At 36.9% G+C, this 13,442-nt stretch overlaps 1 protein-coding gene across 1 annotated transcript in view; it reads right to left on the bottom strand.

Moving 5' to 3' along the window:
* The window catches only part of LOC144442032 (inositol 1,4,5-trisphosphate-gated calcium channel ITPR3-like), a 75,536-nt gene that overhangs the window by 42,323 nt on the left and 19,771 nt on the right, over positions 1-13,442 (bottom strand). The window contains 12 exon segments of the mRNA XM_078131304.1: positions 2,518-2,612; positions 2,991-3,129; positions 3,706-3,902; positions 4,185-4,294; positions 5,255-5,368; positions 7,425-7,557; positions 9,429-9,620; positions 9,831-9,883; positions 10,330-10,399; positions 11,925-12,047; positions 12,801-12,924; positions 13,115-13,308. Of these exon segments, the coding sequence (XP_077987430.1) occupies positions 2,518-2,612; positions 2,991-3,129; positions 3,706-3,902; positions 4,185-4,294; positions 5,255-5,368; positions 7,425-7,557; positions 9,429-9,620; positions 9,831-9,883; positions 10,330-10,399; positions 11,925-12,047; positions 12,801-12,924; positions 13,115-13,308 (1,544 nt within the window).

The raw sequence follows: 13,442 nt of genomic DNA, 5'->3' as shown, positions 1-13,442 counted from the left end.
ACATCGACGAGAATTGGAAACATCTCACTCAAAAAATTGAAAACAAACTTGAAAACTGGTCTCGCTTTGCCCCTAAAATGTCCTATAGGGGGCGCGCTATAATTATCAACCAGTTAATCGCATCCAAAACACTTTTCCCTCTCACTGCTCTTACTCCGCCCGAATACACTATCACATATCTCCAACGCTTATTTCTCAACTTTTTTTGGAACGGAAAACATTGGATATCATCTGACACATTGTACCTCCCACTTGATAAAGGCGGCCAAAACTTGATTCACTTACAAAGTAGAATAACTGCACTTCGCATCCAATTGATTCAACGCTATCTTTATTTAGACTCTAAACACCCTTGTTTCCAAATGATTGATTTTTACCTCAGTAAAGTTGGAAATTTAGGATACACCAAGGGACTCCTTACTACTGAACTTAGCATGAATCTCAACAATATGCCTCCTTTCTACATCGATCTTCTCAAGCGTTGGAGAAACACTAAAAAAGTCCGTAAGCTTGACAAAACGAACATCTTCGAAATTCTCAACGAACCACTCTTTTGTAATCACCAAATTCTCCATCCACTCAGAAAAGAGCCATTTAGACTTGAACATTTGATTTCTGCTGGACTGACAAAAATCCGAGATCTTCTCAACGCTGACCACAAAGCCTTACTTACGGTACCTGATATTACTGATAGAATCAATATTCGCTCCCAACGCATCCTTCAACTTACCCTAGATACAATCCACAAAGCCATCCCCACAGATTGGATGAACACAATCAACAAGTACTTACATAGTAGAAATGTGAACATGATTGAAAATACACACTACAGCTTTGAACTCCACGTCTCCGATGACCTCAACTTTCCTTTATACAAATTCGAAAAGGGGGCCATCTACAAACACTTAATACAGGCACAACACATAAACCGGTCACCTGAAGGATTAGATACAGTCTGGCGCGATGTCCTTAATATTCCCGAGAATAGTAAACCGAACTTCAAAGCCTGTTACTCACCTCTTGTCACATTATACGAAGGCGACCTTCTTTGGCGCATCATGCACGGTGCATATGCGAGTGAAAATTTCCTAACTGAAATCGGCGTGAGTCGAGAAAGAAATTGTCTATTCTGTTCGGAAAAAGACTCGCTTCTACACATCTTCTTTGAATGCCACCACATCCAACCCCTCTTAGCCTTCCTCAACTCACTCACGAGAACATTCCCAACAAAACCCAAAATACCACCCTGGTGGTTCATTCTGAACCCGCCTAAAAAGTCAAATAAGTTCAACTCGAAACGAGAACGGGACTTTTCATTTATTTAATCTGTACAGCAAAAATGTCCATTCATTTATGCCGTCGAAACAAACGCGAAAACATCCCGCATACTGATCCAAAAACAATCTTCAAAGATAAAATCGCCACCCGTCTAAAAACTGAATTTGCATACTTCAACCTCGTTCGCCAGCTTGATAGATTTTCCGACACTTGGTCACAGAACGAAATTCTCTGCAAACTTTCACCAACGAATGAATTAGAAATACTGATTTAACTTTATCGTGCCTGATTGCTTTCTCCTCAGCGTGCCTGTAAATATTGCTACTGCACGCTGAAATGTTTTCCTTTCCCATATTTTATCAATAAAATTAAAGCCATCCACAATTTTGTGTCCGTGTCCTTTTCTGAGTCCTTTGCCCTTGTACTCGCACACAGAATACCAACATTTTGTTAGTTCAATGGTCGTTGTCGAGCTCCCGTTTTGGGCAGCGTACTCTTTGCGCGTTCTCCGTCCTTGGAGTTCGGCGGTGAGCTCGATGGAGGACATACAAACACATTAACCACTTTCTAGCAACCTTGCTATTTGATCTTTCCCGTTAGGTCTGACTGTTATACTGAAAGACTGAAACAGCCAGCCTGAATAGACGTGGAACCAACTCTTGTAACATCCGGAGGCTGATGATGCAGCTGCGACTTTAATATACCAGTTGAAAATCAATTTCCATGACTGAATCACCATTTGTTCTTGTTGAATTTCAAATCTTGTATAAATTTTTACCAATAGTCTCAAATGTTAAACTTCAATTTCATTCTCTACCTGTACACTGTTATGTCAATATTTTAAAACATTGTAATAAAGTTCATTTTCAAAACTACTACTACTACTACGACCAGTACCACTATCACTATCACTACCATTACTACTACTACTACTACTACTACTACTACTACTACTACTACTACTTCTACGACCAGTACCACTATCACTCTCACTACTACTACTACTACTACTACTACTACTACTACTACTACTACTACTACTTGTACGACCAGTACCACTATCACTATCACTACCATTACTACTACTACTACTACTACTACTACTGCTGCTGCTGCTGCTGCTGTTGTTGTTGTTGTTGGTGGTGGTGGTGGTGGTGGTGGTGGTGGTGGTGGTGTTGGTGGTGGTGGCGGCGGCGGCGGTGGTGGTGTATAAATAGCATAATAATATAACATTCTTACCCCTTGTAGCCTGAAACTTTGAAGCCTTTTTCCACAAATTGTTCTATTCCATAGTTATCGTTGTCTATGTTACCTCTCACACTTTCTTGAGATCCCTGTTGAAAATTGACATTTTTGACGATAAATAAATTCTATTTGAGTATCAACATGACATGGACTAATCAGGCTGTGATGTAACAATATTACGTCACAGATTTGAAAAAGGAGGGCATTGAAGATGCTAAAATACTGAACGTAGCACAATTACTCAAGTATGTACAGAGCAACTTTGTCTTTCGAACACATAGCTCTAGCCGAAATGGTAGGCATGGCGCATATAGATCATAGTGCTTTTACATTTTCTTACTGAAGATCAGTATAATTACTAACACATTTTAATGAGTAAATGAATATGGAAGAACGTATGGACTAATAACAGGTTTGTGAAAAATATTTTCTAAAAGTATCTTCTTTCCACATAGTAATCCATATACCTCTCTTCTTGTCCCCTGTCGATCATTGCCTGAATGTTCACTCCTCCGAAGGTAGACCTTGTTCTTAAAGACCGAGATGAACTTCTCCAGTCTTGTGTTAAGCCGCAAATTGAAGATTAAGTCTGACACATCCATTGCCCTGAAAATAACATTACAACACCAGAAGTAAGGTTGGCGGTCTGTTGTGGGTGCATTCCAAACATGTGCTTGGCATTGCACCGAGCGGGAATATTGAGGAAAATGCTTGCTCAAATTTAAAATTAGAAGTTATCATAGCAAGAGCCGACACATTGTCGCATAATAATATTTCTCTTTTGACTCAAGATTTTAGTATTTGCAATAGAACAGTAGTAACGTAGCTGTAGACTGTAAGATACGTCGTGACGTTTCGCCCTCACCGGCCTCCTCTGTAAGGTACGCCGTGACGGGGCGCCCTCAACCATCGGCCAACCCCTAACACGTCGTGTGAGAGGAGGCCGGTGAGGGCGAAACGTCACGGCGTATCTTTATCGCGTGTTAGGGGTTGGCCGATGGTTGAGGGCGCCCCGTCACGGCGTACCTTACAGACTAACGTAGCTGATGACTGAAGTAAAACAGGTTTAGGATAATCATTAGCTTAATGTCAATAGTAGCACTTCAACTATTTCCCCCTATTTTTCACGCCGGAAGGCACAAAAACACACAAATCTCCTAACATATTAATACATTTACATACTTTAGTTTGGCATCAACAACTGCTTTATTTTTAACACTTTGTTGATATCTTCCTCTTTTCGTGAAATCCTTGTCCTCTTTTCCTCCCCTTGTGTCATTCTTCCCATTTATCAAACTCATCATTGGTTTCAACAATTTCCCTATGTCTTCATTGTTATAGTATCCAAATTTGACACAGGTATGGACCAATCTAAGCACCTATAAAAGAATGACATGGAAACGTCATGATCACATGTTTATGACATTCCCCAAACGTCACTCTGAAAGAGAATATGAATAGCTTATTTCTATTATTTAGGTTTCAATAATGCAATCAAATGTGGAAATTTTAAAGAACACCTATTTCACTTATTGGCTACGGGTACACTACGAGATCTCCGTTGCTTGATTCTTGAAGTGTGTTATGTCTTTCAATTATTGCTGTTGTTTGTCTGTCCCTATCGACTGCGCAAGTTATCTTTTAATGTTTATTGAACGCACCTGCTCAACAAGCATGTTGTGTCCGATTTGAGATGCTTTCATCACACCATTCTCTTTTAGAAATAGGTTTATCCAATCCTTCAAACACGTGAAACGCTGACACTCTTCGTCTGAATGACCTCGAACCTGAAATTATATAATGTTCATATCACGAGCGTTGGATGGACTTGACAACAACAACCTAGCCAAGGTCGAACATGACCACATTATATTAAAAACAAGGTCACCAGGTCTTTGTGAGGGATGCATTAATTAGACATATTCAATGACAACACTACTATCGTCGTAACACCAAATGACCTATTTTTAACAACAACTGCATCACCTTTCTCGACCACACTTTCATCCCATCTCCCCACAAGCTGGGCTTATTTCGCAAGATCAGAAAAATTTTTAAACAGAGAACTGCCGGCGCCTGGGACCCTATTTTGCACATGACTGACTGTATGTTTGGAGGTGGAGAACTAGTGATGACTCACTGGCAAGTAATCACCAAAATATAAACATTCCCTATATCTGGGTTTTCACATGCAAATGCCGCATATTTGAATAATCCTGAATGACACACAATCTAAGCAGCTGTTTGCAGGGGAATTTGTCTCGTTTGGAAAGTTTTTTTCATTCTATGAAACAAACAGACTGATTTTCAACTAATTTGTGTATCAAGTTACGTACCATCCTATGACATTCACAAACAATGTGTACATGTGTTTCTCGGAGCACAGAAAAAATGCTGAAAACAAGACCCAGAAGCTAGTGCTCTGTACAGCAGTTTGAATTTCCTGCATTTGCATAGATTAGCCATAATCCTCTTTATATAGGGCAGTTCTGTCTTTAAGATCATTATGAGTAACATACAAATGTTTAACAACATCCACATTTTCTACGTATTGAAAAAGGAGCAAATCCTCTCTGTTCCGATGACTCAATGATGCAGTTATCTAGTTTAGTTGTGTTAAGTATATAATCTGCTAAGTTACGCATTTTGGGCAACATGCAGTTAGCAGTCGTCCCTAAAATATTAGAGGGGCATTAAATGCGGTGCGACTTGAACCTTATCGAAGAGACACCAACCGTATCACTTACGATTTGTTGCGAAGTATTATTTCCGATACTTTTCCAGTCAAAAGACAGTTTCGTTCTCTCCAAAAAAGACTGGTTATCGCCCACATCAACGAATAACTCTGTTCAGAAAACACAATTTTCACAGAAACTGCTGTTGATAACAAATAATTATACATGTGACGCGCAAGTACTACAAACGTTAGTCCTCGTAGTTTATGTTCTGCTATGTTCTGTTCTGTTATGATATGTTTATTATTACATAATTATGTACCATTGTGTACGTTGATGTACTGTCAAAAATAAAACCGGTATTTTCACTGATGGCTATGCAAATGAGATAAATTGAGATAAAATAAGTCCAAAAGTAAAACCAATTCCTGATGAAAATAAGCAAATAAATGCATTTTTTACTGCACATATGTGTCCTGTTGTTACACACTTTTTGAACAACCTTTTGTTGGTTCATAAGGTATTTCACTATTTTTCTCGACCATCGCAAGTTCTGAGGTATCAAATAACTATGCAAATTAGTGCCTTACTATCAAATAACTAAACAAATTAGCAAGGTATTTTCATTGTTGATTATGCAAATGAGTAAACAACCTTTCGAACTATTTTATGTTTGTAAATATTGCGGACGACCACTACTTTACATCACTGACAAAGCTGTCTGGGTTTACATGTTATATTGTTATATGGAAGATACTTCTGAACATATCGATTGTTTAATTTGAAATATTTTGAACTTTCCGAGAGTGAATTTTATTATATGATCAACAACAAAATAAATCTGACCGGAGGCACGCGCCAGCTACTACGGCCACCGATGTCATCGTACACATCAACAACCCCCAACAAATTTGCAGCCGATGGGAGATCCTGCAACACATACCTCGGGTCCTCAGCCAGAACGCAGTCAATCTATTCCCACAGTTATGTGGAATTTAGATTAGCGGTGGATCTTTCAATTTTACATTTCCTGTTGCCGGAAACAGCTCTCTCAAAGTCAGTGTGTTTACATTATAAACCGCTTCAGACAATCTGTAATCTTTTCCGATTCTGATAAAAACTAACTTTAATAATATTGCACATTTTGAAAGATTTTGCTGAATTACTATTATATAGGACACTAAGAATACCACGCTGTTGAATTGTATCTGTTTCTACTACTAAAATAATCGTGTATGCATTTCTTCTGATCGGTTTTGTGAATGAATCACAGCAGAGCTAGTCTATCAGCAAGCCCTCGGATGTTCTTCCGATAAAATACGACACACAGCCGAACAACGCTATCGAGGATGGAACATCGGGCAAGCCCTCACATGCGAACTTCGTTCGCTTACAGTTATAGCATCGAAAGAAAGCCCGAACGTCTAGCAGCAAAGACTACAGCAGAGCTAGCTCGCGAGAGCAGGTCAACACGTAATTTGCATATCAATAATTATTGTTGTTGTTGACAACCAATCATCGCTTATAATTCAAGTCTCTGACCTCTGACTGACCTGAATGACATGAGCTGGTGACCTGATACATATTCATGCCAATATGTTGTTCGCTCCTCACCACCTGCACTTCATTGCGCGTTTTTGGTGTACATATGTAATAATAACAGAACTCCATGGCCTCGCAACGGACGGTAGGGCATACAGAAGTTATTTTCACTCGTGATTCGGTTTATTCAGCTGTATTTTCACTCGCTATCACTCGTGAAAATACGCGGCAGAATAAACTGAATCACTCGTGAAAATAACTTCTGCATGGGCTACCGTCCATTGCGAGGCCATGGGGTTCTGTCATAGTATATGATATGTTATGTTAGTTTATGTTATGTCATATTATGTCAAAATATATTATGGCTACGAAATGTAAGAATAACATATAAAATTGTTGATTGTTCTGTTACATTCGGTTCTCGAAACGTTTGTGGAATGTCTGACAAAATACAATAAATATATAAGCTTAAGCTTATAGATAAATAGAAATAAATTAACAGCATGCTAATTAACTTAGGTTTAAGAAAAAGTATTTGGTTCCAATTACACTCGATTTTAGAATAGATGGGGTAGGTATATTTTTTTTAATTATATTATTTGTTTTCATATGTGAGTCTCAGGTTTTCCGATACATGGACAAAACGTTTAAGGTCGGAACCAAACAATTATTGTTAGGCCTTACTGATCATAACGGCGCAGTATGTTGCTCGGAGTTGGGCTGGAAGCTCTGTATTCTTCAAACAGTGGAAAGCTTCTTTCCATTTTAGGTAGCCGAATTCCTGTGTGATCTTCTTAATGGCATAATCATTTCGACCCTGTTTAGTAATGAAAATAAACCCTATCATGGTAGTAGTATCAAAAGAAGATGTTAGTTAGTGGTTACAATTTAATATACATGACTTAAAAGCCAAGTGTAAATTTAGCTGCAATGAGTACAAACTTATTGACCTATGAAAAGGATACACATGAAAAAATTACCAAATTTGCAAATCCACTTAGTAATAACAAGAAAAGTTAGTTTGGGCCCCTCTGTACAATTTGCAGAATAGAAAATCATTTGATGATAATCATGAATATGCTTTTGTTAAAAGGCAAGGCAATGACACAAGGATGGTAATCCATTGATCACTAGTATGAAGCTCTAGCCCTTCGCAAAACTTTGGATTAGGTTTCTGAATTTTGCAGAAGTTTATGTGTAACGGCATGGTCTGGATATATATATATATATATATATATATATATATATATATATATATATATATATATATATATATATATATATATATATATATATATATATGTACTTCTGGAACTCTTTCTTGGTTGTAACTCGGAGTTTCACGCATTGTGCGATCATCAATCATCATCAATCATCAGACAACTGTTTTCTACTCTGGGTGTGCTGTATATATAGAGTGCAGACAATAGGAATTGTCACTATTGTCTATGTGTTGGTGGGTTGGTGCTGTGTGTGTCAAGGTGTTGGTTGTTATTATGTGAGGTATTGGCGGGTTGTTACATGTCGGGCTTTGATGTTCCGTTAGTTAACGGGTTTAGTTTAGGTGATAGATGTCGATGCTCTATTGAAGTTGAACAAATAAAACTTATTCTCGTGTAGGCATTTGGATATCAACTCAGTTCTCTTGTTTAGTGTGGAGTTTCTTTCTGCTTTAATAATGGTTAGTTTTTCGGTTAAACATAGGTTGCATCGTTCACCAATAAAACAAAACGATGCAACCTGTGTTTAACCGAAAAACTAACCATTATTAAAGCAGTAAAAAACTCCACACTATACAAAAGAACTGAGTTGAACACGTTAACTGACGGAACATCAAAGCCCGACATGTAACAACCCGCCAACACCTACTTGTCCGCACCCAATACCTCACACAATAACAACCAACACCTTCACACACACAGCACCAACCCACCAACAAATAGACAATAGTGATGATATTTCTATTGTCTGCACTCTCTATATACAGCACACCCAGAGAGTAGAAAACAGTTGTCTGATGATCGCATGATGTGTGAAGCTCCGAGTTACAACCAAGAAAGAGTTAAAGAGTTCCAGAACTACCAAAACTATTGCGCTCTGCCTCTGCTATAGAGCACTATCTTAGCAGATTGATACTCACCGAGTTATATATATATATATATATATATATATATATATATATATATATATATATATATATATATATATATATATATATATATTTTTGGTGGTTCTGGAACTCTTTCTTGGTTGTAACTTGGAGTTTCACGCATAGTGCGATCATCAGACAACTGTTGATCGCACTATGCGTGAAATTCCGACTTACAACCAAGAAAGAGTTCCAGAACCACCAAAACTATTGCGCTTTGCCACTGCAGTATAGAGCACTATCTTAGCAGATTGTTACTCGCCGAGTTATATATATATATATATATATATATATATATATATATATATATATATATATATATATATATATATATATATAATATATATATATATATATATATATATATATATAAACCTGAAACTATCAGTGAAAAAATACACAAGGTGTTAAAGATCATGCATACCATAACCACACACAGTCGTTATCTGCATCAAATTGGTCACTCGTACAGAAATGTTCTTATAAACGATAAATCAATCCTTTAAATAATTCATTCAGATAGCATTTTAGGAACTTACATGACACAGTTGTCCAAACAGTTCAAGCTGATGAGCCAAAAACAGAAAGTCTTCACTCTTCACATTGCTTACAAATGTTGGTAATGGAATCCAGGTTTCTCTGTTATCAACAGAAACATAGACGGTGTCATTGTCCATGTTAGGAAGTTCTGTTCCAACTTCAGTAAGGCACAAATAGGAATTGAGAGGGATCTGAAAAACATAGAACCATATTTAACAACATTTTCATCAGATAGCTAACATTGACAAAATGAAAACATTCTCCAAACAGATAACATAACTACTAATTCGGTAGAAAATAACTTTGTGATACATGTATGTGTACTTGACTTTGTACGAAACATTAATTATACTAATATAGGTGAAAGATAGTAGGTGAAAAACGATTTAACTAAGTCTCACCTCTTTCAATGAAGGATCTTGACCATTTCCCAACCAAGTATCACAAATATAAGCTGGTGAAATTAATAAATTGACGAGTATATGTGTGAAATTCTGAGAATTTTCAGAATAATGAACAGTTTAACAGTCTTCAAATGAAATCACAAATTTTATATTCAGCGTCTTTAGGATGTGCAAATCCGAAAAGTGTATTCGAAAACGAGGATTCAGCTGTAGACAGAAGTAATGGGTACTAGTAATAGGCCTGAGAATGGCATTACCCAGAATAGCGCCTATCGGGCGTTCTAGGTGATATGTTAAGCACTATTCTGGTTCATTTCATTTTACCTACGGAGAAATATGTCTCCATAATAGCACCCTTTTGGCCGCAGAATAACGCAAAGTCAAAATTCTGGCTAACACCATTTCAGCTCACTAAGTGTTTTTTTTTAGAATTTACAACCATTACACTCAGAAATATTTAAAACAAATAAAAACAGGGACATTTGAAAACACTTACTTTGGTTTTCATGAATAGCAACTCCATCACATACACAAAGTACACCCAACAAACGTAAATATCGATAATTCTGTAATATCGTTGAAAGAAAATGAAGTAATTAACGAACTCGCTTATGTGCTAATGTTTTACTGCATCATATTACACATTTGTAATTGACTTGACATATTGAAAAAGTCTGCAGTTATAACGTATGAGGCTGCCTGAGGTTTCCAAGCAGAATCGAATATTGTGTTTTGGGTAGGTTGAAACAAGTTCAAACATACATAAATCAACATATAGATATATAATAAACTGTGTTTAAGATAAACCATGTGTTCAACTAGATTTAAACTGAATGCCTTCCGTAAGGATTTATGCAAGACATTTAGCTCTATATCTGTGATTCGTCAAGTCCCAATGGAAGTTAGTTGTCAAAAATGTTGTTCAAATGCCTGCCACACCTCCTATTCTCAACACAGGAAAGCTTGCCATCCTTGACTTCACATGTGCATATTGAACTTCCTTCTGTCCCACCACTAGTTTACACATTCTCAAGATTTGTTGAGTGGCGCGCGCTCACTGTACACTAATCATATAGAGGTCAATGTATAGGTCACCATTATTGATACATTGTCGCGAAATTTTCTTAGTAGGCTAGGCGAGGCTTGGTCTATTTTCCATATTTTGACCACTCACATTTGGGTATAAATTATAGATTATTACATTTGATAAATATGTGAGAGTGTATTTATATCCTGAGATACAGAGCTAGATAAATGATTATGTACAAGCCTTGCAACAAACAGCGGTAGTTTGTTATCAAGAGAAATTGGAAAAGAACACGGTAAAAAGGAAACGGTTTGAAGTCACTATAATACTTCCTAAACTTCCAATCGAAAATCTAATCACTTCAATACCCTGCCTCGGTCTTCTTTTTTCTCGTGTTTGTGCAGCCAATACAGAGTGCAGATCCAAGGGAAACACAAAACAAGGTTGGCATGAAACCCCTGAAAACAGAGTCTTTCTCGGTAGTGTAGAGCACGAGTATAAAGTTGGCGTCAGATTCAGATTCGGATCTGAGACCATCTGATGCTTAAAATAACGTACATAAGATAATGCTACCTGAATATGAATCTGAATCTGACGCCAAATTTATACTCGTTCGATCGATTAATTACTCAAATTGGTCATTAATATTCATCGGATTACTACCAAAAACATAATCAGTTCTGGCCATTACCCTACGGAACATGTCTATGAAATTTCATTCGAATTGATGCAGCCGTTTTTTCGGAAATGGTGACACACACACAGACACACAGACTTCATCAGTATATTATAACCTTCCTTAAGGAAGGTAAAAAGTACGTCATTCTAAATCCCCAGAACTCTCGAATATACTACGTTCTAAGTTAACAACTGCAACTAAAGTTAGCCTCTTCACTTTACAAGAAACAAAACTATAGCTAACTGTAACTAGCTTAAAACTAAATTAACGAATTTTCAAAATAGGTTTGAAAACCTGTTCATGAACTAAATATCGTATTAAGATTGGCAATGGTTTTCAAAACAGTATCATTAGAGTAACATTAACATAAATAACACGAGCCTACCCTCTTTCTTTTGAAAATCTTTATAAACTGACCAATTCGTTCTGTTTTTATTATATCGATGATCTTTCTGTTGTTTTTAAACAACTCTGTTACCATATCAACTGCCTGAAGCCCTATATTATCCTGGTGACCCAAAGAGATGAAAATATATTAGAATGCTAGCATGATGATGATGATGATGATGATGATGATGATGATGATGATGGTAATTGTGTATGAACAGAAAACGTGGATTATACACAAGTTATTCTACGTCACGACAACCCGTGTGTACGTCACTGGTCCTGTGGTTCTCAAAATATGAGTCAAAACGTTCTAAATCGCCAACATTTTTCCCTTTCTAAAGGTAAGTTGTGTTTCAGGATTTGAACAAAATATATGGAATATACATTCGGGTCGTTCTATATCATGACAACGCGCATCTCTGTCATTACAACGCATGTCTACATCATGGTCTTGCTGTGCTTGAAATATGAGTCAAAACGTTCAAATTTGCCATTAGTTTCCCGGATTTTTGTTTAATATTACTAGCACTGGTATTCTTATATTATTAACCAATATTTATCTTCATTCAGCCTAAAGAAACTCGTGACCAAAATGTTTTATCATTACTCGTCTCATGACTTGTAGTGACAAGGCCTCTTAGGTCATCCGTATTTTCCTTAGATGAATGAAGAAAAATATTGGGGAATAATATCTAATTATACAACATTCGTTGTAATCTCGGTGATACAAATAAGTTGGTAATCAAATGCAGCAAAATGCCAATGATACCCACGGACAGTAAGCACTATGTTATTGTCCTCCATCCTTGTGAACTCGGAAAAACAAAACAATTGTGCCCCTGAGAATATGAAGAGGCATGGTTTTACTTACCCCTCTGTCAACCTGACCTTGGAAGAATTTCATGAAACCAGTGAGATATAGATCATTCTTTCTGCTGTTTCCCATCACATATGTTTCCATTACATTGTAGCATTTTACAACGATATCAATATATCTGTTTGGAGATATGAAATTCCAGTTAATCTTTACCTGATGACAATGTGTTTTTTTTTATTTCATACAAATGATTACACATTTGTCAGGATGTCACTTGTTCATTTTAGTCACCCAATTCACTATATGTTGAAATGCCATTTTCATTTGATAAAGAGCTCTATAATAACACAAAATCGATTCTATCTAACCTTGTGTCATGTGTACTCTTCTCGAGTTCACAAATTTCCACAAGCAAGTCGAGAACCTTGAGATTTCTGAGCAATTTCTGTCTATCTTTGACTGGTTGCCCCTTCACAATCATGAAGTCCTTCAATTCCTCTAATGTCGATAGTATAACTTTGCTTCTTTTGAACTTCTCTTGAGGAACTCGTCCCTCCTTTTTCTGAAAAATTATGAATGTGTACGCTTAAGTCTTGAGAAAGGTAAGTACAAGCTTTTTGTAGTTATCAATCAGAAAGAGATAGCGACCAAAGCTTTTGTCAATTCTGAAAAATAAAACTATCAACAGAAACACAA

This window comes from Glandiceps talaboti, chromosome 11 (assembly GCF_964340395.1).
Source record: "Glandiceps talaboti chromosome 11, keGlaTala1.1, whole genome shotgun sequence".
Taxonomy (NCBI): Eukaryota; Metazoa; Hemichordata; class Enteropneusta; family Spengelidae; genus Glandiceps; species Glandiceps talaboti.
The sequence above is the reverse complement of the archived record's forward strand: the minus strand, read 5'-3'. Positions and strand labels throughout refer to the sequence as shown.